The following is a 23,649-nucleotide window of genomic DNA, read 5'->3' as shown; positions in this document are numbered from 1 at the left end:
ATTACAGAGTCAAAGGGAGTCCACGTTAGAGACACTACCACGTGGCCGTCATATGAATAGGGGCCCAAAGCCCACAGATTCGTTATATGGCACTGGACTGATACAACACATCTCTCAACCCAATCTAATCCTCTCTCTCTCCTAATAATGTAGTTCACCCCACTTCTTGCCTCTTCACACTCTCATCTTATTTGTTAAATCCTTGTTATCATTGTAGAATAATGTTATGAAATCTCATTCCAAGTTCATCTTAGGTAAATAAGAACATAAATGAAACTTTTAAAAAAAATTAAGAAGAGAAAAGAGAGAAACGAATTATGATATGAGTTGTGATGTAACAAAAAATGCAAAGAAAAATTGAAAGGAAAACGCGTGGAAATGAGATTGAAGATAAAGTGAAGTGTGAGTGAATCATTACTCATCATTATATTGTTTTTTAAAATAAAGTTTTGGTGAGATCACACGATCATGAGTTATGAGATGTTTCGGGAACTACAAGTCATTTTTAGAAGTACTTACGAATCAATAACTAATACATTGATCACTAACACATTCCTCCCACTAGTAATAAGAATTAGGAACAACAATAGAAAACAGCTGCTAATACCCCACGTATGATATAGCTAGTTGGTGAGGCAATAACTTACTAAGGGATGATTAGTAGCTGGTTCGAGATGATGATTAGCCACATATGGACTCAGTCACGATCCATACTACTATGCGAGGTAGCAGTGGAAAATTTTTCGCAATGGACAAATACTTGACGGAGCAATGTCGCATGATGTGGACGTGATAAGAAAATAAGAAACAAATGAAGAAAAATTTAGAGGAAGTGAGATAGAAGATAAACTCGGGTGTGAATGAATGATGACCCTATTATTTCTCAAGTTGATATTTTTTAAGTAATTTGTCCGGTTTATATATACCTCACTCGTTTCCCTCTTGAACCTTAACAACATTTCACTCTTTCTCCTCCTACTCCAACCTCTCTGCATCTCCTGCACCTCTGCATTTCCTCTGAAGTATTCTTCAAAATTTGCCCCACACTCTATTACTACTACTAATACAAATCACCTAGTAACAACATGTTGCACTGTCTCAATACACCGGGAAGTCTTGCTGGGAACTGCTCCGACATGACGGTGTTGGAAAGGCAACGGATCAAGTTGCCACAAGGAAACGGGTTCAATTGTGTGTTCCCTTCTTCTTCTTCTTCTGATTCTGGTTCTTCACTTGCTGAGGTAGTTGCTCAGGCTCACTACATCAAGTTTCATATGCCACCAGCTGGGCCTGAACCTTCTCCTGCTTCTGGGCCTGATTTGAATTCTGCAATTTCAAGGACTTTCAGCTGTCCACCTACTCTGGTAGAAGCTAAAGCCAATGAATTTTTCTCAATTAAGAAAGAGAGTTATAAGAAGAGGAAATCTGATAAGCCTCACAACCCCAAGGTGTGTGTGTTTGATATAATGTTCCAAGAGAAAAAAGAAAAGGCAATTACTTTCTTTGAGTTGGTTAAATTGAACTGCTTTTTGTTTAGATTGTTGCAGAAAATGATAGTAAAGACAAGAGGATCAAAGTGGATTCTGAAGATGGGGAATCCAATATCACAGGGAAGATCAGCATCAAGGATAACAAAACCGCCACAAAAAGTAAAAACAGGGGAACCTGTGCAAATAGTTCAAATTCAAAGGAAAATGAGGATCAAAAGCTAGACTACATTCATGTGCGAGCACGTCGTGGCCAAGCCACTGATAGCCATAGCTTAGCTGAAAGAGTGAGTTCTAGTTAACATGTCTTTGCTTTGTTATAATTTTCTTAAGATACACCTAGCTTGTGCCATGTTCTAATGCATTTTATGTTTCAATTTTTGTGCAGGTTAGAAGGGAAAAAATTAGTGAGAGAATGAAGTATTTACAAGATTTGGTTCCCGGTTGCAACAAAATTACAGGAAAAGCTGGAATGCTTGATGAAATCATCAACTATGTTCAGTCTCTTCAACGACAAGTTGAGGTAATTAAGAGTTATTAGGTCCATTCCATTCTTAAACTATGACAATGACATTGATCCATATTATGTGTGCATGTTTGAAAATCCTTCTACAATTGTAAATTCAAAATCAACTATGCAAAAAAACTTTCTTGAGTAGCTTCTAGAGTACTGACTAACTCGGAAAATATAAGCCGATCCAAACATGCTATAAAATGTTACGACTTATCTAAAGTTTATATAAAGACCCTTCAATGCAACTCACTCTTTTGTGTATTAATTATATGCAGTTCTTGTCAATGAAATTAGCTACTGTCAACCCAGCCCTTGAATTCAATAGTGATGATCTGTTTGACAAAGTGGTAAGGGATATTCAGATCACAGATCCTTATCTAATAGTTCAATTACATTTTTTGTTTCTGATAAGATTTTTTTATATGATGTATCCACACAGGTGTTTCCTTCTTGTGATTCAACTTTTCCAGCTATAAACTTGACTAACCCTGCCACCTATCTTCAATTCAATTCACCACCACAGCAAATGGTTTCTTATGGAGGATTAGATACCGGGATGAACATGAACCCTTCCGATGTAGGGCTTCGAAGGACCATAAGTGCCCCGGTATCAGTACCTGAGACATTTATTGACTCCTCTTGTTACACTGTAGGTTCTCTCTTATACCTGAATGTTCCTGGTTTTGCTTGTTATGTTGCTGATTAGCTTTCTCAATTTGATCTTGTTTATTAATGTTGCAGCAAATTCTACCCCCCACAACATGGGAAAGTGATTTTCAAAACCTTTACAACTTGAATTTTGATCAAGCACGAGCAACATCCTTTCCTTGATTCCTTCTTAGCCATTTACAGGTAGCTAAAATTTTTGTCTTGTCAAATCATATTTTTTCTCTTAGCATGGTGTCTTAAAAGTACAAAGTAGAGGCAAAAGAGAGTGGAATGAGTAGATGATAGTGACGTTAGAGCCCACTGATGTTGATCAAGCATAGAGACCATTTTTATGTTTTTAATAATTCAAAATAAAAGAAATTCAAATACATCTGTTAAATCATTCAATTATGCAGCTGGTTTTCTAATAATGTCATTCTCTTTCCCACTATTTTTAGTCATAGATAATGTAAAGGTCTATGATGAAGGCTGCTATAGAAGTACATAACACAATTGACTTTGTTCAATATCTCGTCTGGAAGTTTATCTTTGGAAACTCAGTAGATTTTTACACTACCAAGAGAAGTCATTTAGGAGAATTAGTAGCTTATTTATAGGGAAAGAAGTGATTTTGAAAAGTTTAAACGTATTGTTTGACTGCCTAATCCAAATTCTAAAAGTGTTGTTTGACATCTCTGCAGGTATAGTAGACGCTAGCAATCTAAAGATGGAGGTGTAGACCAGAAATTGTATCACCATTCATTGGATTAACTCGCTCCAAATGCCTCTTATCAAGATTAATTGATCCTTTTCTTTTCTAGTACATAGCAGATATATTAGATATAAGATATTGTTTGTATACTGCTCCATGAATTAATAAAATCATATTAATGCATGTTAACTTCAGTCACATTCCTTTGAAAGTTCAAATTAGAATATAGCCGATGGCTAGTGCCTAGTAACGATGAGTAGCCTGATAGGGACCAGATCAGGCAACTAACCCAATTTGCATGAGGGCCTCAATGGCAACTTTTCTGAATTTGGATTCCTTGTAGTTTAAGAAATTCTTAAATTGACGCAGAAATAAGCCTTTCGATCAAAGTCAAACTTTAAGCTTACTTTTGCCGTCCAATTTACTGAAACATATATATTAGCCGATTGATCTTGATCGAACGGTTCAAATTCCTTGACAACGTATAGGTAGGATTGATCGGAATCCAACTTTTCTCTGCTCTCTTTCTCTATCAAGTTTTTTGCGTATAAGTGGAAACCGATATGAATTTGATACTCCTTATGAAAATATAAACCATTAACAGATGTTTACACATTTATGCAGACACAAACATCAAACATGTAATGCCTTGTATGGTGATTGCAACTAGTTAAGTGAGTACTATATTTGCAACTGTCGCTTACAAAGTAAACATATTCCCTTTAAAACTCATCAAAATACCTTAGGGACACCCCTCTATATATATATTTACTCCCTTCATATCCAAATGATTGCATAAGTAATAGTACTCAAACTAAAAATATCATGAGCTAAGCCTTATCCATTTAGTTGGATGGAGCAGAAAGAAAACACAGAACATGCTGGAGAGAGCGTGATGGTGGACCTTAAAGCAGCCTTTGGGGACAGAATAAGAGGCTCTTGAATGAGACAGTGATAGCTAGGCCACACATTGATGAATGAATAGCTCTAAATATAAAACATTTCCTTGTCTTCAATTTATTAGAATGATTTTCTGTCTCTCAAGTACCAAAAAGAATTATGATCCAGTTCAATCAAAATGGCCACTTCTACTCATGGTCCTTGGTTAAAAGGATAGATGGTCACCCAAGTTGTCAACTGTTAACATTGTTCATTTTCAGTTCTTCAACTGCTTAGACACTTGTGGACATGGAGTCATATGAATGAGGACCAAAATCCAAATCTCATTGTCAAAATTCCCATGTTGCGCCTAGTTCAATGATGTTCCTAAACCAGCCATTGATCAAAACTCTTTAAGAACATTAATTTTCTTTGTATCTTGGTACTACATAACAATAACATACAAGTGCCACAGCCCACAGCTATCCTTCATTTTCAAGGTATATATAATGGTGACATTGGTGGACCTGTCTCATTCATGGCCAAAGATATTATTGATTCTTTGTTGTGGATAGGGAGAGATGATTATGGATTTTGCTTTCGTTGGCCCTGCCTAGAGCTTTATGTGAGAACTTCTCCTCTATAGTCTTTCACCCACATGGTGTTCTCATCTTATTATATTTATATTGTGGAAAAGAAAAGGAATGGTGGACCCGAAAAGATTCCCTGATTTTTTTTTTTTTAATAATTATATCTTCAAATCTCATATTCCCTCATTTTTTAGGTGTGGAGAGGTGGAGGAAGAGAGATAGGAAGAAAGGAGAGAGAAGGTAAAGATGTGATAGGTGATTTGATTGATATAGAAAAGAGAAATAGATAGAAAATGAAGGTGGAAAATGAGTGGAGAGGTGTGTATATATCATAACTCTTTTGTCTTTTTCAACCGTACGAGTAAAACCTTAAAGAGTGATACTGAAATGCAATTAGATAAAACATTAAGAACAAAGCAACACTCATAGTACTACAAGTAGCTAATAACTTAGCTACCCAACAAAGTCCCTACATTGTAGGGCTAATCGTGAATCAAACAGACTATCTGAGCAAAAATATTTAATCTTTTATAATCAGCAACTCCATCTTTAATAACTCATCTGACTTTGGCGATGTTGCAATCTGTTTAGCCTTCGTTGGAGTTTGTTTAGCCTTCATAAAAATCTACGCAAGGCTTTAGTGGCACTGAGAGGAGTCAAGCTCAACACTAAAGCTATAAAATAGGGCACCTTCATAAGAGCACATCTAATGCAAGGTTGCTAGTTGGGTTGCTTAAACATTTTTCTAGTGGGCCTAAACTGCTACATATGATTTAAGCAACTCATGCAAATTTCGCTCGAGTCACGGTTGTTTTTTTTTTTAGTTGGAAGCCTACTATACATCATATATTTATATTTTTTATTTCAATCTAAGCATGATTTAAATTTGAATTTATAACAATATAATATTTCAATTATATTATCTGGTTTTTTAATTAACCTGATTTTAAATCATGCTTCTTTCAAGAAAAAAAAAATTAAATCATGCTCAAATTATAACAATATAACAAATTTTGCCGAATATACCAAATTTAATATATTTCAATTGATTTGATTTTTTTTATAATTTGGGCCAAAATCCATTCAGCCATTAAGCAAAAGTAGTCCATTCAGTCATTTCTCCCCCAAAAGAAATCCATTCTTTTCACCCCAAATTAAACCTAATGATTTGTTTGGTTGGAGGGAGGGAAAGAGAGAAGGAAAGAAAACACAGAAACCGATGAATGAATTTAGATTAAGGTGTAGTCCAAATTCAAACCTCGAATTTTGTGTTTTCTTTCCTTCCCTCTTCCCTCCCTCCAACCAAACAAAGCCTAAAACCACATAACCACTCATCCTCGCCATTCATTCATTCAGTCGTTTTTTCTCTCTTTCTCTTATCACCATTAATTCACACGCTCCTCTGTTCCTCTCAACTCCATTCACTCTCCTCTTCAACCTCAACTTTCCTTCGTCTTCTTCACTCAGATTAGAGGCTTTCTCAGACTCATCACGTCCCTTCCTTATCTCTCTCACTCTCAATCGAAGGTTCTCCCTTTCTCAGACTCACATCCCAAACTGTGCTCGTCTTCACTCAAATCAGAGGGTTTCTGTGACTCACGTCCCTTTTTGATCTCTTAGACTCACATCCCTTTCCTTCACCTTCATTTCACCCAGATCAGAACACAGATCGGAGGTTCCCAACCCAAAGGTAGCAAAATCAGAGGTTCAGAAGTCCAAATCAGTGACACGCACAACTTCAATGGCCAAATCGGTGGCATGCACAACTTCAATGGTCCAAATTGGTGACATGCATAGCTTCATAGGTTTCCACTGCCATCGGAGGTTTCAAGACCAAATCGGTGACATGCACAGCTTCAATGGCCTATGTGTAATTTCGTCTTTTAATATTTTTTGGTTTTTTATTTTTTGTGTTTTGATGATTTGCTTCAGAAGTGTAAGAAAAATTATATAGTTGATTTCGTTTCTGTTTCTCTCTTCTCTTCTCATTGATCATTGTTTCCCTCTTTTTTTCACCTGCAATCAGTTGTTGAATGAAAAAATATGATATTTTATCAAAAACGGTAGCAGAAAGAAAGTTAAGGCGGTGGAGGGTGAAGGCAGCGATGGTGGTGGTGGTGGAGGGTGGTGGCGGGGGTGGAAGGTGATGGTGATGATGGAGGTAACAGTGGTGGTGGAAGAGGCAGTGGTGATAGCGATGACAGTGGCGGAAGGTGGTGGTGGAGGCGGCGAAGACGGTGGTGGGGATGAGGGATGGTGGTGATAGTGGCGATGGTGGAGAGTGGTGGCAGTATAGTGGTTGTGGTAGATAAAATATTTTCATGTAGCTTATACATCACACTCATCAGACTTTTATCCATCATCTATATGATGAATTAAATAATACATCATTTTGATGTATAAGATGAGATTGATGTATAAGCTTATACAATACAATGTTAACATCAAACAATAAATAAGTTCATAATGTATTGTATAAGCTGATTCTAGCATACTTAATACGACGTATCAAATGAGCCCTAAGTTTTGTTTTCTTTGTAATGTTGGATTTTGGTTGGGAGATAATTAATCCTCTCTAATCAAGTATTTGTGGGCTTTAGGGGATATTGTATAAGCTTATTCTATCATACTTAATACGAGGGTTTTATGTATTTTTTATATCTTTTAATTCTCGGGGTTGTCTAAATGACTCATGATAAAGTTTGGGTTAAATAACCCATTATCCAATCACATTGGAGATAAGTGAGTTTGAATTTCTATATTTTATTTATTAATTTGTTTCAAACTCACTTATCTCCAATGTGATTGGATGATGGGTTATTTAACCCAAATTTTATCATGGGTCATTTAGACAACCTTAATTCTGAGGAAAGAATCTTGTACTTTTAAAAAAATGGGTGTGGAGTGTTATTAGGATGACTTTTGTACAATATAATCAATCAAATAGGTTTGTCCTCATATATTCTTGATGCCATGATTAATAAATCGAGTTTTTATTTTTCGAAATAAATATTTTTTTTGGTTACACGAAATAAATATATTTGATAATATGGTGGATTTTTAATAGATAAAATAAAATTTGAAAAATGAAAATCTATTTTAAAAACAACCCAATTCTCAATTCATTAATTTACTATCGATAAATTAAAGCAAAGATTTCAGACAAATTAAGCTAAAGAAATACCAAGGACGAAAGTAAAAGAAGATCAATTTTTTTATAAGCTAATATACATTCGAGACTACCACAAATAGTGATAGAACTCAAATACAAAGGAGAACCAACCATACAAGAAGCAATAGCCATTAGGAGCCACCGCTATACCAAAAAAACAGAAATTTTCAAAGAATAATAGACGAGAAAGAAAAAGGGAAAGAAAGACCCCATCTAGGATATAAGTCACTAAATCCCAACAAGAGTTATAAAGAAGTTATCTAACTACCTTAAAAAAATTTCTAAAATAGTAACACAATTACAAACAACAGGCTGGTTATAAATTCGTACAAAAATAATACAGGAAATGGGATTAAGATCGTATATCCACATTTCAGCTGGCTATCAAACTTGAAGGTAAAAAACTCCTTCATGGATCAATATCTCATCAGCCGTATAAACCCTGTAAAATATAGTATTAATTTTCTTCGAAGGTAGAGAGCAATATATCATAAGAGAAAGCATGCAACATCCAAAATGTCATAGCAAAAAACCATATCACTAGATGGAAATTTAAGAGCACAAGTCACAAACAAATCAAAAGCAAACAAACCATAAAATCAACAACACATGGAAATAGTTTCTGAAAGCATGTTTTTCCATAAATAAATTTGAAAAAAAGCATCTCAAGTACGTTGGTTGAACTTGAATAACAAAGTTCCTTGGACAGCAACACTACTGCTTCATTGATCTTCAAGGAGGTGGAAGAACTTCAGCAACAGCAGCATGGTAATTTGGGTCCTCAAGCCAAAGCTTTGCAAGCTGAGTAGGGGAAGTTGTGAGCCTATGGGTCTTTTCAACACCCCATATAGTGGATTCTGCATTGCTACAGCCGAACATGGCAACCAATGCCTTCCTTTCATCTTCATTGTCAATCCTGGACTCATCCCATTGCTTACAAAGCTTGTAAGTGAGATAATGTATTGGCTGACCATACAAGATCCTCAAGTTGTTGGCCAATTCTTCCCAGGTGAAAAATATACCATTTGCTATACGAGCTACGGGAACACGTATTATCTTGATTTGTTTCTGGTATTTCTTTGCAAGCTCCTCTAAATTCTCTGCATTGCAAAATATCAATTGTTTTCATTAGAAGTGAGAGGAACATTAAGAAGATAAAATGTGAAACTATAAGTTTTAATATAAAAATCATGAGACATGATTGACAATAATGCAATCAGTATATTTAATGATATATTGTTGATGTCCCATATAACGAGATTGAAGTATCTGTTTCATGTTGAAGATCCAATCTATAGAACCCAATTAACAGAGGAAACTTAATTGGATGTTAGAAATGGAAAGTCATCATGACACAATGGGTTGGCTCAACAAAGAATAATTATGCCTTTTATGGTGATAATATTAGAAAGAGAAATGTTATATATATATTGGAGTCTAACTGTATTTAAGAACAGGTAAAAATGATGTATGAGAAAATTAAAGATCTAGCTACATATATACCCAATGCTTGTTTTGTGTGGAAATGTAGTATTTAATTCTCTAAGTGTATTGTATTTCCTTGTCTCAATGTTGCTTGGTGTCAAAACTTATCTTATATTCGTTTATTAGGCTACCCATAAATGGATCATCTACATACGTACGCCAAATATAACTTTGCAAACTTCACACTACATATATCTATTCAATTCCTAGGTGTGTTAAAGATATTGGTTGCATGCGATCACCGCACTATTCTTAATTGGCACTGTTTTCTCTCTAAATTTTTTAGAAATTTTCTCTCCCTCCCGATTTTGACACCAGATTTCTTTAGGACTTCCAAAAAAATCTAAAGCTAATCAGTGAGCTTTTATTTCTTCAATTTCCTCTTTATTTGTTACTTTTTTAGAGAAAAATGTATGTATATATGTGCGGAGGAATAAGAAAAACACACACAAGCCAGCTTTAGAGGAAAATAGGACTCCAAACAAGATCGAACTCCCGAAAAAAAAAAACACTTGACCCCACAAAGCACCCATAGTGGAATAAAATCAAAAATCCCAAGAACAAACCAACAGCAACGTAACAGAGACAATCCTAGAATAACACAACCGCAGCCAAGCAAAACAACCCACCACAGCAAAGAACCACAAGCCAACAACCCAGAAAAGTAGAAGGGTAGAACCAAATATCCACTGCAGGTAGGAACATGATCAGCAGCAGACAAAGAATAAAAATTCTACAACCACACCTAAGGCGACCTACACGCACGAATCTGAGTCGCTATTTGGTTCAGAGAAATGGATAGTTTTCCTTTTTCCGGTCTCTATTTATTATCAAACATTAAAAAGAATTGCTTCTTATGGTCCCTTTGTAGTTTAAATAAAGGGTTTTATCTATCATTTATCAAGAAAAAACCGGTTCACACAAATTAAAATAATTTATTTTGCAAATTAATTTTATCACATAAGTACTTTTCCATATTTTCTGAGAAACTAACTCTATAGCTAATTATTTAGCTAAGTTAGGATGTGGTAGATTGGAACCCATATGAAATTTTGTAGAATGACTTTGTAATTGTTTCTCTTGAAAAAGTTTTCTTCTCAAGCTTCATCAATACAGTATGCTTTCGTTCTTTAAAAAAAAATATAATTTTCCTAAAATAAAAGTCTATTTTTTAAATAAAAATAAAAACAACAACGAAAGGAGAAAATGTTAAATCTAGACATTAATTTTTCACATGCGAAATCAAAATTCATTAAAATTAAATATAAAATTTTATAGCTAGGGTTTGATAATTTTTTGGATAAGAATTTTTTTTTTGGATAAGGCTAGGGTTTGATAATTAACCTTAACTTCATCAACCTCAGATCCATCTACATCACAAATTTTTTCAATTGAATTCACAATCACTCACTGTAGTTTTTTTGACAGAACTCACTGTAGTTAAATTGCACTTAGTTGTCATAATCAAGATCTTGACTCATTTTAAATTTGATGAATAACATGAAGCAGATTAAAACTAAATGTTATAATAATATAGTACAAAACATAAGCTTTCATTCATACTAAAACAAGTAGAAGAAATGGGGGCACTTGATCTATTAGATTTTTCTCACTTAACGAAAGCTTATACGATTATATCTTTCTCAGAGAATCAATTGCCAATTAGGGCTAAATCTTTAATGTATTAATATATCATTGTTGTTAATTATTTCAATTTAATTAAAAAACTTTTTCCTCTTGTAACCAAAAAAAAATCTAATTAAAAAAAGCTACTTGGTATTGGGTTAGACATTGAGAAGTGCACAAATATATATATTTTTACACAATTAATTTGGGTTACTTGATCTAAAGTTGATGAACATAAGATAGCAGATGCGTCACAGGATTGATCTCAGGAAAAAAATCCCTCCAAAAAAAAACATAAAATATGGCAGCTAAAATAATAATAATAACTGAACACTAATTCTACTTTTCAGAAATCAAAATCGTTTGATGAGTAGAAAACTGTAAGAAAAAAATTGCGACTGAAAAGTAATTATCAAATGTATAGCAAATTATTGACTTATAGCTAGGGTTTTCTAACCTTGGTCTTCATCAGCATTGCTATCTGAAAGTACAATTGCTTTCCCCTTTTCATTTCTCTTAGAACTACCATCACCACCCTCTCCAGCTGATTTGTTTCTTGATCCATTCACATCATGAGTCTTTCGAACCTCATAGTTATCATCCGATTCAGTTTCAGAATCAGATAGCAACGAATGAATTTCAGGAGCATGGCGCCGTAACATTTTCAACTTGTTCAATGTATTTCAAGTTTTGGTAGCTAGTGATCGAGTGTGTGTGTCTGGGATTATATATATATATACACACCCTAGGGATTGATTACTAATGCCTTGTTTTGTTTTGCATCGTGATCGCGATTCGTGCATCAAGAAAAAACTAATAAATATGATGTGATGTGAAAAAAAAAAAACAGGGTGGATACACGAATCAAGATGGTTTTGTTTTGTCCATTTATGTTACGTTATTACACTCACATTTTAGTCCCAACCCCACATTTAGAGAGATAAGAATAAAAAGTGATATGACATGAAGATAAGAAAAATGGTAAGTAAAAGTGTAAAACCGTAAAAGTATGAGAAAAAGAAAAAGTGAGGGTGAATGCCTTAATAATTTATCACACACTAATTTCCTTAAATTTTAAATACTAAACCGTTGGAGCGTTTTGTTTTACATCATGATTCATGTACCACATAAGAGAAGAAAAAAAAACAGGGTGGATGCACGAATCGAGACGATTTTGTTTTGTTTTACATCATGATTCATGTACCACATAAGAGAAAAAAAAAACAGGGTGGATGCACGAATTGAAACGAATTTGTTTTGTCTATTTATATTATGTTATTACACTGACACTTTAGTCTCACCCCACATTTAGAGAGATAAGAATAAAAGCGGAAAAAAATGAGAGAGATATGAAGATAAGAGAAAGGGTAAATAAATATATAATAAAAGAAAAAATGAGTGAGTGTAATATTAACTATTTATCACATAATTAATTTATTTGTTGAAAAAATTTAATTTTAAATTTCTTTTATAGGAAAATGTTAGTTGCTAGTAATATTAATAAATTAGTCCTTCTCGTGGTTCGAACCCTTCACATTTCACCCTTCATCCCACCCAACTCTTATGTCTCTAGCTAACCCGTTGGACTTTCTATTTTATATGGCGATTCGGTACCACAAAAGAGAAAAATAATAAATATGATATGTGATAAAGAGTAAATAGGGTGGATACACGAATCGAGACAGTTTTGTTTTGTCCATTTATGTTACGTTATTAAACTAACACCTTAGTATTACCCCGTATTTAGAGATAAGAATAAAAAGAGAGATACGATAAATGATGTGATGTGAAGATAAGAGAAATGGTAAGTAAGAATATGATAAAAGAAAAAGTTAGTGTAAATGTATTTACTAGTTATCATAGTACAATTAATTTCTTTGTTGGAAATTTTAAATATTAAGTCGTTGGATTGTTGAAGCCATTTTTGGTAAGCTGAGGATAAAGTTCTATAGTTTAATGACTTCAAGGAAATATAATATATACAATTACGAATTAATGGAAATAAAAAAAGGAAATGAAATTAATAAATATATGATTTAATTTCTTATATTAAAAAGGACTGAAATATTATTGCACAACATGTATCATACTAATACTAGTATTGATTTCGCGTTATGCACGGGTGAAATATAAGTATTTTGTAGGCATTCATCATACATTTTAATATTTCCTCTCTCGTTTTTATTTTTAAATACGTATATTACTTATTTAAGTTTTTATTCTAATCCTAATTACATTATAATTTTTTTTCTAACTTGTTATGCTTTGAATCAATATACTAAAATCATTATAATCTTCCAGATGTATATACAAAAACATAAAATACAAGATTTTCGAGTTAATTTTCAAAAAAAATCCTTTAAAACTATTTGATATCAATTTGTTTATTACAAATTTGATATCATTTTAAACGTAAGATATTACATTCAATTTTATATTTTATTTTGTTATTAAAAAATAATTATATTCATTAAAAAAAGACTTCGTCAGCATACATCTTAATGGTAGAAAAGTCACATTTGATCATTATTAATTATTATAATGTCATTAAAACTCATTAAATATCAAATTAATACAATATTTATTTTTGAAAAAAGTCACAATTGACTTTTGTTAATTATTCTAATGTCATTAATAAATATTAAATGCAACATTAATTTTTTTTGGGGTAAATAAATGCAACATTAATACATTATCAAAATATATGAAACTATTTAATACTTAAATTACTAAAAAATCATAATATATAAATATGACATCATCTACCTACTAATTATAGTATGAAAGGAAAAACTTGTGAAGAAAAACATAGAATTATGGGGTGACACTTGTTGGAGTTGCCACTTTTTTGTTTCAGAAAAATTATATAGTATAAGATATGATTTTTATTTTTTTTGTTACCATACTAATACATTTTTTTTGAAAGCACAATACCAAGGGCTCATTTTGTATGCTGTATTAGGCATGATTGTATAAGCTTATGCAATCCATTATGGGTTTATTCACTGTTTGGTGCTAACATTGTATTGTATAAGCTTATCAATCAACTCACCCTTATACATCAAAATGATGTATTATTTAATCCACCATGTAGGTGATGGATAAAGCCTGATAAGATTTGACGTATAAGCCATCATCACCACCACCCTCCGCTGCTTCCACATTCGCCCTCCACCACCACTACCGTGATCGCCACTATCCTCCACTGTCATCGCCACCACCGCCAACACCACCACCCTACGACCAGCACCACCCTCCACCACCACTACCATTGCCGGCACCATCACCGACGCCAACGCCACCACTGACACTGCCACCACCACCCTACCGCCACCATGACCACTGTCCTCCTCCACCACCACCCTCCACTGCTGACACCACCACCGCCATTGCTGCTGATACCATCACTATCGATCCTCCACCCCCACCGCCACCTTCCACTGTCGCCACCACCATCAACACCACCACCCTACCGCTGCCGACACCACCATTATTACCCCATAGCCATAAGAACCATCGTTCTCCTCCACCACCACCACCACCCTACTACCACCAACACCCTACTGCCACTATAACCAACGCCCTCCTCCACTACCATCACAACCACCACCACCCTACTGCCGCCACCACCACCTCGTCGACACCACCACCCCAACCACCGCGCTACCGCTGACACCACAATCCTCCATCACCACCAACATCCTACCGCAACCACCATCCTCCACCACCAGTACTGCTACCACTATATATACTCGCAACCACCACCCTCCACTATCACCACCTTCTCCACTACCCCCACCACCACACTCCACCACCGTCACTGCAGCCACCACTGCGACCCTCCACCACCCTTCACCACCACCGCCCCGCCGCCACCACCACCCTCCACCACCACTGTTGCCACCACCACTAAGGGCAAGCTAATCTTAGTGACGCTCGAGGGCGAGCTGTCGTTGAGTATAGTGGTGTGATGACCCGGATTTAGTAGTGTTTTTAGGGTCATTTCCTTGCTAGTTTTGAGTCTTTTTGTTGAGTCTCATGTAGTGTTTCATGCATTCTCATGCATTTTTACTTTTATTTGTGCATTTGGATTAGTTTAGTAGTTTTATGATTTTATAGGGACTTTAGTTGCATTTTAGTATAGTTTTGAGTCTTTTGTTAATTGTCATTAGTTTTGAGTCCCTTGTGCAATTAAATGGTTGGTATTCTTGATATTTTTTCCTTGAGCTTTGATGAGAATAATCAGGTGAAACTGAAGAAGAAGAAGAAATGTCAAGAAGCTTGGTGAATTGAAGGGAGGCTTAAAGAGGAGTAAAAAGGAGTTAAAATGAAGATCAAAAGGTTTTCTAGCGAGTCAGAGCGCCTAGGCGTGCTCCATTGGCGCCTAGGCGCCAATTGCCCTATTCTTGGATTTTGGAATTGGCGCCTAGGCGTGCTCAATTGGCGCCTAGGCGCCAATTAACTTCCAGAGGCTCATTTACAGTATGGAATTGGCGCTCAGGCGCTCTGAATTGGCGCCTGAGCGCCCGGAACAGCCCAGACTCGTGATTTTGCCTATAAATAGGATTCTAGTCATTTTCTTTTGTATTTTTTGATATCTTTTCATACTTTGTAACATTCAGAGGTAGAGGATCATCTAGGAGAGTGAGAGAAGGCTTCCAAGCTTGTAATTCAGGTTCTTAGCCAAGCATGGCTAATCTCTCTTCTATTACTTTGGTTTTCTTTGTAAGACTTTTCATATTTGAGTTATAATCTTAAGTTCTTTCCCACATGTTCTTCTTCTTTTCTTGAATCCCATATTCTGAATTTCAATCTAAGCTTGTATGCATGCTTGCTTTATGCTTTTCTATAATCAGAATGGAAGTTTGTTATAGATTAGGGAACCGATTTGGGATTACCCCTTCTATGCTTGCTACTAGGAATAGAGGAAGGGTTAGGGTTTGTTGGCCTGAAATTGCATGATATAAAACCTCATATAAATGACTAAGTACACAAGGAATTGGGCTTAGCTTTTAGTATGGGAGAATTGCTTATGTGAGGAATCAATAAGTGAGTAATTAGGCTATAGCATCAAGGAGAGATCCATGAGAACATGTGCTTAGAATGATGTGCTTGAATTGACTAGTTGAGCAAGAACCTAAAGCATGTTCTTTTCTGAGTTTTTGTTTATCTTATCTTTGCTACTTCGACATATCTCTATTTCAATAAAACAAACCTTTGAACTCAAGACTTGAACTGAATTTATTCACTCACAATCCCTGTGGTTCGATAATTAAAACCGGGTGGATTCGTACACTTGCGGATTTACCAACAATAGCCAATTGTAGTAGACAGGAAATTACAAATTAAGCATAGGTAGTGGGAGACAGTATCCGCGCTGAGGTGGAAAAGCCACTACAAAGGTAAACCATACACTAACAACTAGGCTATCCATTCAACTGTGGAAATCTAGGATGAAAAGGGCGGAAATTACAAGGTGAGAACCAGGTCGTGGTAAAAGCTCAAAACAAGGATATGAAAACCACTTAAAGTAAAACCCAAATCATATCCTAGCTCCAATTGTGCAATTCCTATCCAAGAGCAGATCATGCAGGTAACATGTTGTCCCTTCAGCAAGAAGATGGTCAGGCTCGTGGTTCATTCTGGCTCTCTTAGAAAGGGTGCCCTGTCCGATTGCAGCTCAGATGCAAGGGAAGGTGTCGGAGCTGAGCACCACTTCAGAGGGAGGAGGCCTCTACTATGGAGTTGGGTCGTGGTATGAGCAACGCGATTCACTCTTCTAGGGATCCAGGTAAGCTTGTAGGATTGGAAATTATGTTTAAGTCTCAAGATATCCTCAACGATGATTTGGATTTCCCCTATTGATCTCTGCTTGTTGCTTGCTTCAATAAGTTGTAGACAATCAGATTCTAGCCACACCTTTCCCCAGCCCAGATTGGTGGCAAGTATGAGGGCTTCTCTCAAAGCAGTAGCTTCAGCCATCAGTGGAGTTGGACAAAGGGCCTTCATGGAAATTCCAATTAGAATGAGACCCGTATGGTTGCGGGCAACACTTTCCAATGCACTGGAATGTAGGCTTCTTTTCCAAGTTGCATCCGTGTTAATTTTAATCACCCCCCTTTCAGGTGCCTTCCATGGACCTCGGTTCCTGGTCCTTGCTCCCGCAGAGATGCCTCTAATGGGAGAAGGATTTTCTTAAGCATTTCTTGCGTATTTCTGCGCTAGCAAACTGAGCATGCCTGATGACCATCGTTGGGTTAGGTTGCTCAGAATTGAAGGTGGTCTTATTTCTGTCCTTCCAAATTCCCCAGAGTGTACAGAATAAAAGGGGGACTCCTTTGTCAGGTGAGTTGCGGCCATTGAGCCTGTTCACAGTAGGGGTAAGCCATTGGTAAAAGAAGGAGATGTTTGGGTTGATGATGATCTAGAGTGGGGAGCCAAACCTAACAACTCTAGTCCATGGGCAAAGTAGGAGGGTATGTTCGATGGTTTCAGACTCACCTTGGCAAACATGGCAAAGATCATTTTGGGAGATTCTACGGAGATTGAGATTATGTTTGACTGCTAAGGCATTATGGCATGCCTTCCAAATAAAGTGTTTTACCTTAGGCGGTACGGGGCTGCCCCAAATCGAGGCCCAAAGCTCATTAGGAATAGCATGAGAAGGTCCAGGCGAGGTATCAATCGAGGAAGAGGTTTGTTTGGCTATATGGTAACCAGACTTGACGCTATACTTTCCAGAGGGATGATGGGGCCAAAAAAATTTGTCTTCCCTTTCTATGAGGTCTTTGGGTAAAAGGCCACCATAGCTTGTGCATTTGGGAGTAGGGCTCTAATTTTGTCAACATCCCATCTGCCCGTGGAGGAAAAAATAAGCTCACAAACCAAAAGATCATGTCCATTATCCCATTGACTTAAGCTCTCACAATTCCATAGCCAAACATCCTTCCAAGCGTTGATTTTGTTCCCTTTTACGACAACCCAGCGTCCAATGTTCTTGAGGAAGTCGCGGCCCTCTAGTATACTGTTCCACATCCAAGAGGAGTTTCCAGGTTTAGTTGCCTCAAAGAAATCATGTCCTGGAAAATACATAGCTTTTAAGATTTTAACCCAAAGGGCTTCCGAATTAGTCACAATCCTCCATACTTGGTTGGCAAGGTGGGCAATGTTTTGTTGCTGGAAATCTCTAAAGCCAATGCCACCCTCGTGTTTCGTTCTTGTAAGTAAGTCCCATTTTCTCCAATGGATCCCTCGTTGATTGTGTTGTCCCTTCCACCAAAATCTTGCTACCAAGGAATTGAGGGAAGTGCAAAAGCCTTTGGGAAACTTGATAATGACCATTGCATATGTTGGAATAGCTTGGATAACCGCCTTGATTAACACTTCTTTACCGGCTTGATTGATAAGTACCTCCTTCCAACCGGCCATTTTTCCACAAATTCTTTCTTTGAGCCAGCTTAAGGAATGGGTCTTGTTCCTCCCCCATATGGCTGGTATCCCTAAGTAGACCCTCGGGGAGTCCCAAATCTGGATTTTGAGGGTATGAGCAAGCTGCCTCTTAAGGTTGTGAGCCAATGACTTGTTGCAAATCAGACCTGACTTTTTAAGAATTTATGCGTTGCCCCGATGCAAGTGAGAAGGTGCAGAGTATTTGCATGAGTTGATAGGCCTCGCCGAGATTGGCTTTCGTGAAGATGAGTGATCATCCGCAAAGAAAATGTGTGTGAGGCTTGGGGCCGAGGGAGAAAGTTTAATTCCTTCAATTTTGCCACTTGCTTGTGCTTGCCTCAACATATGGGAGAGAACATATGCACAAAGAACAAACAAGTAAGGTGAAAGCAGATCTCCTTGCCGGAGACCACGTTGAGGAGTGATTTTTTGGGAGAGGAATCCATTGATTTTGATTTTGTATATGACTCCTTTAACCAAGCACATTGTAACACCCCGGTTTCTCAACTGAGGAGTCACATTAGTAACCTGATGACCCGGGTTTATATGATGATTTTAGGGTTTTTCTTTGTTAGTTTTGAGTCTTTTTCTTGTGTCTCATGTAGTGTTTCATGCATTCTCATGCATTTTTATCTTTTCTTGAGTCTTTGTTTTGTTTTGGTAATTTTGTAGTTTTATAGGGAGTTTTCTTGCATTTTAAGTTAAGTTTAGGACTTGCATGATTTTCTTTTGTTTTATGAAGGACCTCTTGTGCTAATGAGCTCTTTGAGCTTCTAGATTCTTCCTTGACTTGTTGGTTAGGTTTGGAGAGCAGAAACTGAAGGTAATAGAAGGCCAAGAAGCATGGAATTGAAGGAGGACTTAAAGAGGATTGAAAAGAGGAGTTTCAGAAGCCAAAAAGTCCTTTTCAGGCGAGCTTAAGCGCCTAGGCGCTGGGAATGGGCGCCTAGGCGCCAATTAGGTCCAGAGGCATGTTTTTCAACATGCAATTGGCGCTCAGGCGCTCTGAATTGGCGCCTGAGCGCCCAGAACAGCCCAACCTCGTTTATTTTGCCTATAAATAGGATTTTAGTCACTTTCTTTTGTAATTTTGGATACTTTGTAAAATTCAGAGGTAGAGGAACATCTAGGGGAGTGAGAGAAGGCTTCCAAGCTTGCAATTCAGGTTCTTAGCCAAGCATGCTTGGCTAATCTCTCTTCTTTTACTTTGGTTTTCTTGTAAGACTTTTCCTTTTGAGTTATAATCTTAAGTTCTTTCCCACATGTTCTTCTTCTTTCCTTGAATCCCATATCCATGCTTTATGTTTCAAGTTAGAACATGTGCTAGCTTTATGCTTTTCTATAATAGAACGGAAGTTTGTTACAGATTAGGGACTTGTTATGGGATTACCTCTTCTATACTTGCTGCTAGGAATAGAGGAAGGGTTGGGGTTTGTTGGCCTGAACTTTATAATCTTTATGCTTCAAACAAATGTTTAAGTACACAAGGAATTGGGCTTATCTTTTGGTTTGAAAGAATTATCTATGCGAGGCATCGATAGGTAGTTGCTTAGGCTATAACATCAAGGAGAGATTCATGAGAACATGTGCTTAGAATGATGTGCTTGAATTGATTAGTTGAGCAAGAACCCAAAGTAAATCACTCTTTCTTTTCATTTTCTGTTGCATTTCTGAATTTATATTTTCTTTTTCCTTATTACTACTTCGTCATATGTTTGCCTCAATAAAACAAACCTTCAAACTCAAAGCTTGAACCGAATCTATTCACTCACAATCTCTGTGGTTCGATATTTAAAACCGGGTGGATTCGTACACTTGCGGATTTACCAACAAGTTTTTGGCAACGTCTCTCAAGACGGGACAATCACGCGGGACCACACCCACCTCATTGCCACTTAACGTCACTCCGGACGGGACAATCGCGTGGGACCACACCCACCTCATCGCCACTTTAGAACATCTCGAAAGATGGGACAATCCCGCGGGATCATACCCACCTCATTGCCACTTTATAACGCCTCGAAAGACGGGACAATCACGTGGGACCACACCCACCTCATCGCCACTTAATAACCAAAGCCTATATGCCAAGTCAGTCAACAACAATCCCCAAACCAATGATTAATTCGGAGTAACCACATGTTATTCATATTATCAACGAACATAACTCAATTCAATTGCATACCAACACAGTTCAATGACAGAAACCAGTAAACGGCCGAAGCCTCTCAGAAAACGGAGACACACGTCTCAATAAGTTTACTCGGCCGAAGCCTTCAGAAAACATTTGGCACAAGCCTCAGAAACAGTCAACATAAGCAAGCATAATAATCATAATCCAATGCCAATCAATATAAACATCTTCATCTCAAACGCAGGCAGTGCGATAAAAGCAGGCAAGACTCAAAGACGCTCTAAAACTGAGTTACCCTTACCTTCGTGAGTAGAAGTTGGGCATGGAAGTTGTGAACCAAGAACAAGGAAACACAATCATCAACACAAGCTTCACTAGAAGCAACACGATCTAACAATACTAATCGAAATCGTAAAGAAAGCTTTTAAAGCTTCAGAGTTCCTATTTAGGCACAAATTGACAACGAGGACTTCGTTCGCTAAAACGAGCATAACTCGAGCTACAGAACTCGGAATGACACGAAACCAGCGCCAAAATTTCGACAATCGAAATAGCTACTCAATGGCTCAGGTCATAGAGACCCAAAAATTATTTTTGGACACGGTACCCTAAGCAATAGGTTTCGGCCACTATGTAAAATAGGGTTCCCGAACTTTTTCTTCGATCTAAATCAATTCCTAGGTATTCCTAGGCGATATCTAGGCCAGGGAAACTCTCAGAAAAATTATCGGATCGAAAACTGTCACAGGGGTATTTTGGTCAATATTTTTAGCTCGGAAACTCAAAATCATAATTTCGAAAAACAAATTAGATGGGGTCGACACCAACGACGATTATGACGACTAATCCTACTAACGCTAAGCTCAGTCGAGAGTTTTAAGCCCAAAGGACGGAACTTTAGCCAAAAATGGGTATTTCCTACAGAAATGAATTCCGGCAGCATTTCGGCGACATTCGGCAAAATGTAATCCGCTAGAAGTACTCTTGGGTACGAAGAGAATATATTTAGACACTAAAATCAACCTATTTGGACAGTTTTACAAAAAGCTCAAAACTTGGAGCACAGAAAGACATAACAAAAAGCGACGAAATTTAAGATCAGAAGAAAGAAATAACATCAGTACCTCGAGGCCTACGCGTAGCAACGAACAGAACGGCGATCGGTCAAGAATTGGAAAAAATCAAATCTCCTCCTTTTCCTCCAAGAAGCTCACCCACGGCCAACAAAGAAAATGAAAAGGATGGTGTGATTTTTTTTGAGTTTTTGAAGTCCTATTTATAGGAAATTGAAAACGTGAGAAAATGATTATTTCGCGATTCCGATTTTTCCTACTGATTCCAACGTATTTTAGACACGATATTCTTCCCGCTGAATCTTCTAATTCTTCAAAGAAATATCAGTATGATTTTTTGTTTTCGAGGCTTGTTTTTTTAATGTTTACCGGCTTAAAATGCACTTTATGCACTTTATGATTTTGACCTCGGATGCAGAAACTTCCTTCTGAAGAAAGATTTGGAACGTCGATTAGAGTGGGCATACGCGTGTGGAATCTTCATCTGAAGCTCTGAATAGAAAAAGTCTTCCTCGACATTTCATTTTAGGGTTCTTGAACTATCAGGGTTTTAGTTTCGGCAAACATCCGATGATTGGAATCAGACGTTCGTAGATCCTAGGGTTTCACCTTGAAACGCTTGTTATATAAGGATTAAAAGAAGTTCTAACATTTCTCTGAAGATTTTTGGAATTTATTCCTATAGTGTTCCAAGGGTGGAAGATTTTTTGGAATTAATTCCTATAGTGTTCCAAGGGTGGAAGATCTTTGGAATTAATCTTTTCCTAAGGTTCTTGTCCTAGGTTTAAGCGAATACTGCTTGCGTCATAAGTTCCGTCGATTCGAATCTTGTCCTTAACCTTCTCGTGAAATATCTTCTCCATACATTTATTCCATTTAATAAATGTTTATCCAGCTTCCTTACTTCACGTTACATCGAACTTATTCGTGAATCGGAAATTTCACTAATTTATTCTAAGCTTAAAAACTTGGGTCTTACAATACTACCCCCCAAAAAGAAAGTTTCGTCCTCGAAACTTGGTGTCAGAGGAACTCGGGAGTGTCATTCCCTCACATAACATTTTCTAAGTTATCCTCTAGGTCTCGTTTGCCCTTAGGTTCTTGGTGATTCTCTCACCAATAACAACCTCCAGTCTGCAACTCAAGGCTAGAACTTTCCGTCCTTAACCTTGTCACTCCTATGTCAATCAAATCCTTAGTTTACTATCCAAAGTCTGACAGTCTCCAGGTTTTATCCACTTAGGACAAGAATTCTCAGACTTTAAGGTCTACTACACTTTTAATAAGTTTGGACCTCTATTATCCTTTCGCTCTCTCACACTCCTTGCAAAAGATACTACCCTACTCCTAGAACTCATACGACCTCTCATCAGAATCCGTCTCTTAACTTCTATTCCTTCTACTATTTCATCCTTATGAAACAAGAGTAGATACTATCAGGTCGAATGGTAATTCTATCACATCTAGTTTTAACCACGTCGCACAAGCTAAGTCTATAACAGAAGGTGTAGCACCATAATTTAAATAGTACGATAAGGGAATTACCCGGGATCTCGCGGTTACCGTGGATTAGACCCTCGTCTTCATCAACTTCAGTTCCACTAATGAAGTAGACCCTTCCACCAGCAGTGGGCCTCCTAGCCCCAGCAACATTTGCAGCATCCTCCACCTTAGGAATCCTGCAATCCCTAGCGAGATGGCCTGGCTTGTTGCAGTTCCAACACATCAGAGGACCCTCGGGACAGTGGCTGGCATAATGTCCCTTTTGGTTACACTTGAAGCATGTCACACCGTCCAAACTTACTGCTAGAGGTCTCGGTGCAATAGCATTCCCACCCGTGGGATAAAAAGAACCAGAAGCTGTCCCCTGACCCTGAGGA

General features: G+C 37.1%; 2 protein-coding genes across 2 annotated transcripts; both read left to right on the top strand.

The window, feature by feature from the left end:
* The first annotated feature begins 926 nt into the window (after positions 1 to 926).
* LOC130727897 (transcription factor bHLH63-like) lies at positions 927 to 3,664 on the top strand. Its single transcript, XM_057579182.1, has 7 exons — positions 927 to 1,448; positions 1,538 to 1,774; positions 1,876 to 2,010; positions 2,277 to 2,348; positions 2,441 to 2,650; positions 2,743 to 2,853; positions 3,351 to 3,664. The coding sequence occupies exons 1-6, from the start codon at positions 1,086 to 1,088 to the stop codon at positions 2,830 to 2,832; spliced, it is 1,107 nt and encodes a 368-aa protein (XP_057435165.1). The 5' UTR covers positions 927 to 1,085; the 3' UTR covers positions 2,833 to 2,853; positions 3,351 to 3,664.
* An 8,412-nt stretch (positions 3,665 to 12,076) lies between these two features.
* LOC130712442 (formin-like protein 20) lies at positions 12,077 to 14,786 on the top strand. The gene is made up of 2 exons (XM_057562279.1): positions 12,077 to 12,094; positions 14,244 to 14,786. Exons 1-2 carry the CDS (start codon positions 12,077 to 12,079, stop codon positions 14,784 to 14,786), a joined length of 561 nt encoding a protein of 186 aa, XP_057418262.1.
* Positions 14,787 to 23,649: the final 8,863 nt, after the last annotated feature.

This window comes from Lotus japonicus, chromosome 1 (assembly GCF_012489685.1).
Source record: "Lotus japonicus ecotype B-129 chromosome 1, LjGifu_v1.2".
NCBI lineage: Eukaryota > Viridiplantae > Streptophyta > Magnoliopsida > Fabales > Fabaceae > Lotus > Lotus japonicus.
This window is presented reverse-complemented; position numbering and strand designations above follow the sequence as displayed.

What these genes read in the sequence shown, in the direction of transcription:
- LOC130727897 (XM_057579182.1), top strand. Translation starts at nt 1,086, where the DNA reads ATGTTGCACTGTCTCAATACACCGGGAAGTCTTGCTGGGAACTGCTCC. An exon ending in ATAAGCCTCACAACCCCAAG is followed by an intron (nt 1,449 to 1,537) that starts GTGTGTGTGTTT and finishes CTTTTTGTTTAG; the next exon opens with ATTGTTGCAGAAAATGATAG. An exon ending in ATGATCTGTTTGACAAAGTG is followed by an intron (nt 2,349 to 2,440) that starts GTAAGGGATATT and finishes GTATCCACACAG; the next exon opens with GTGTTTCCTTCTTGTGATTC.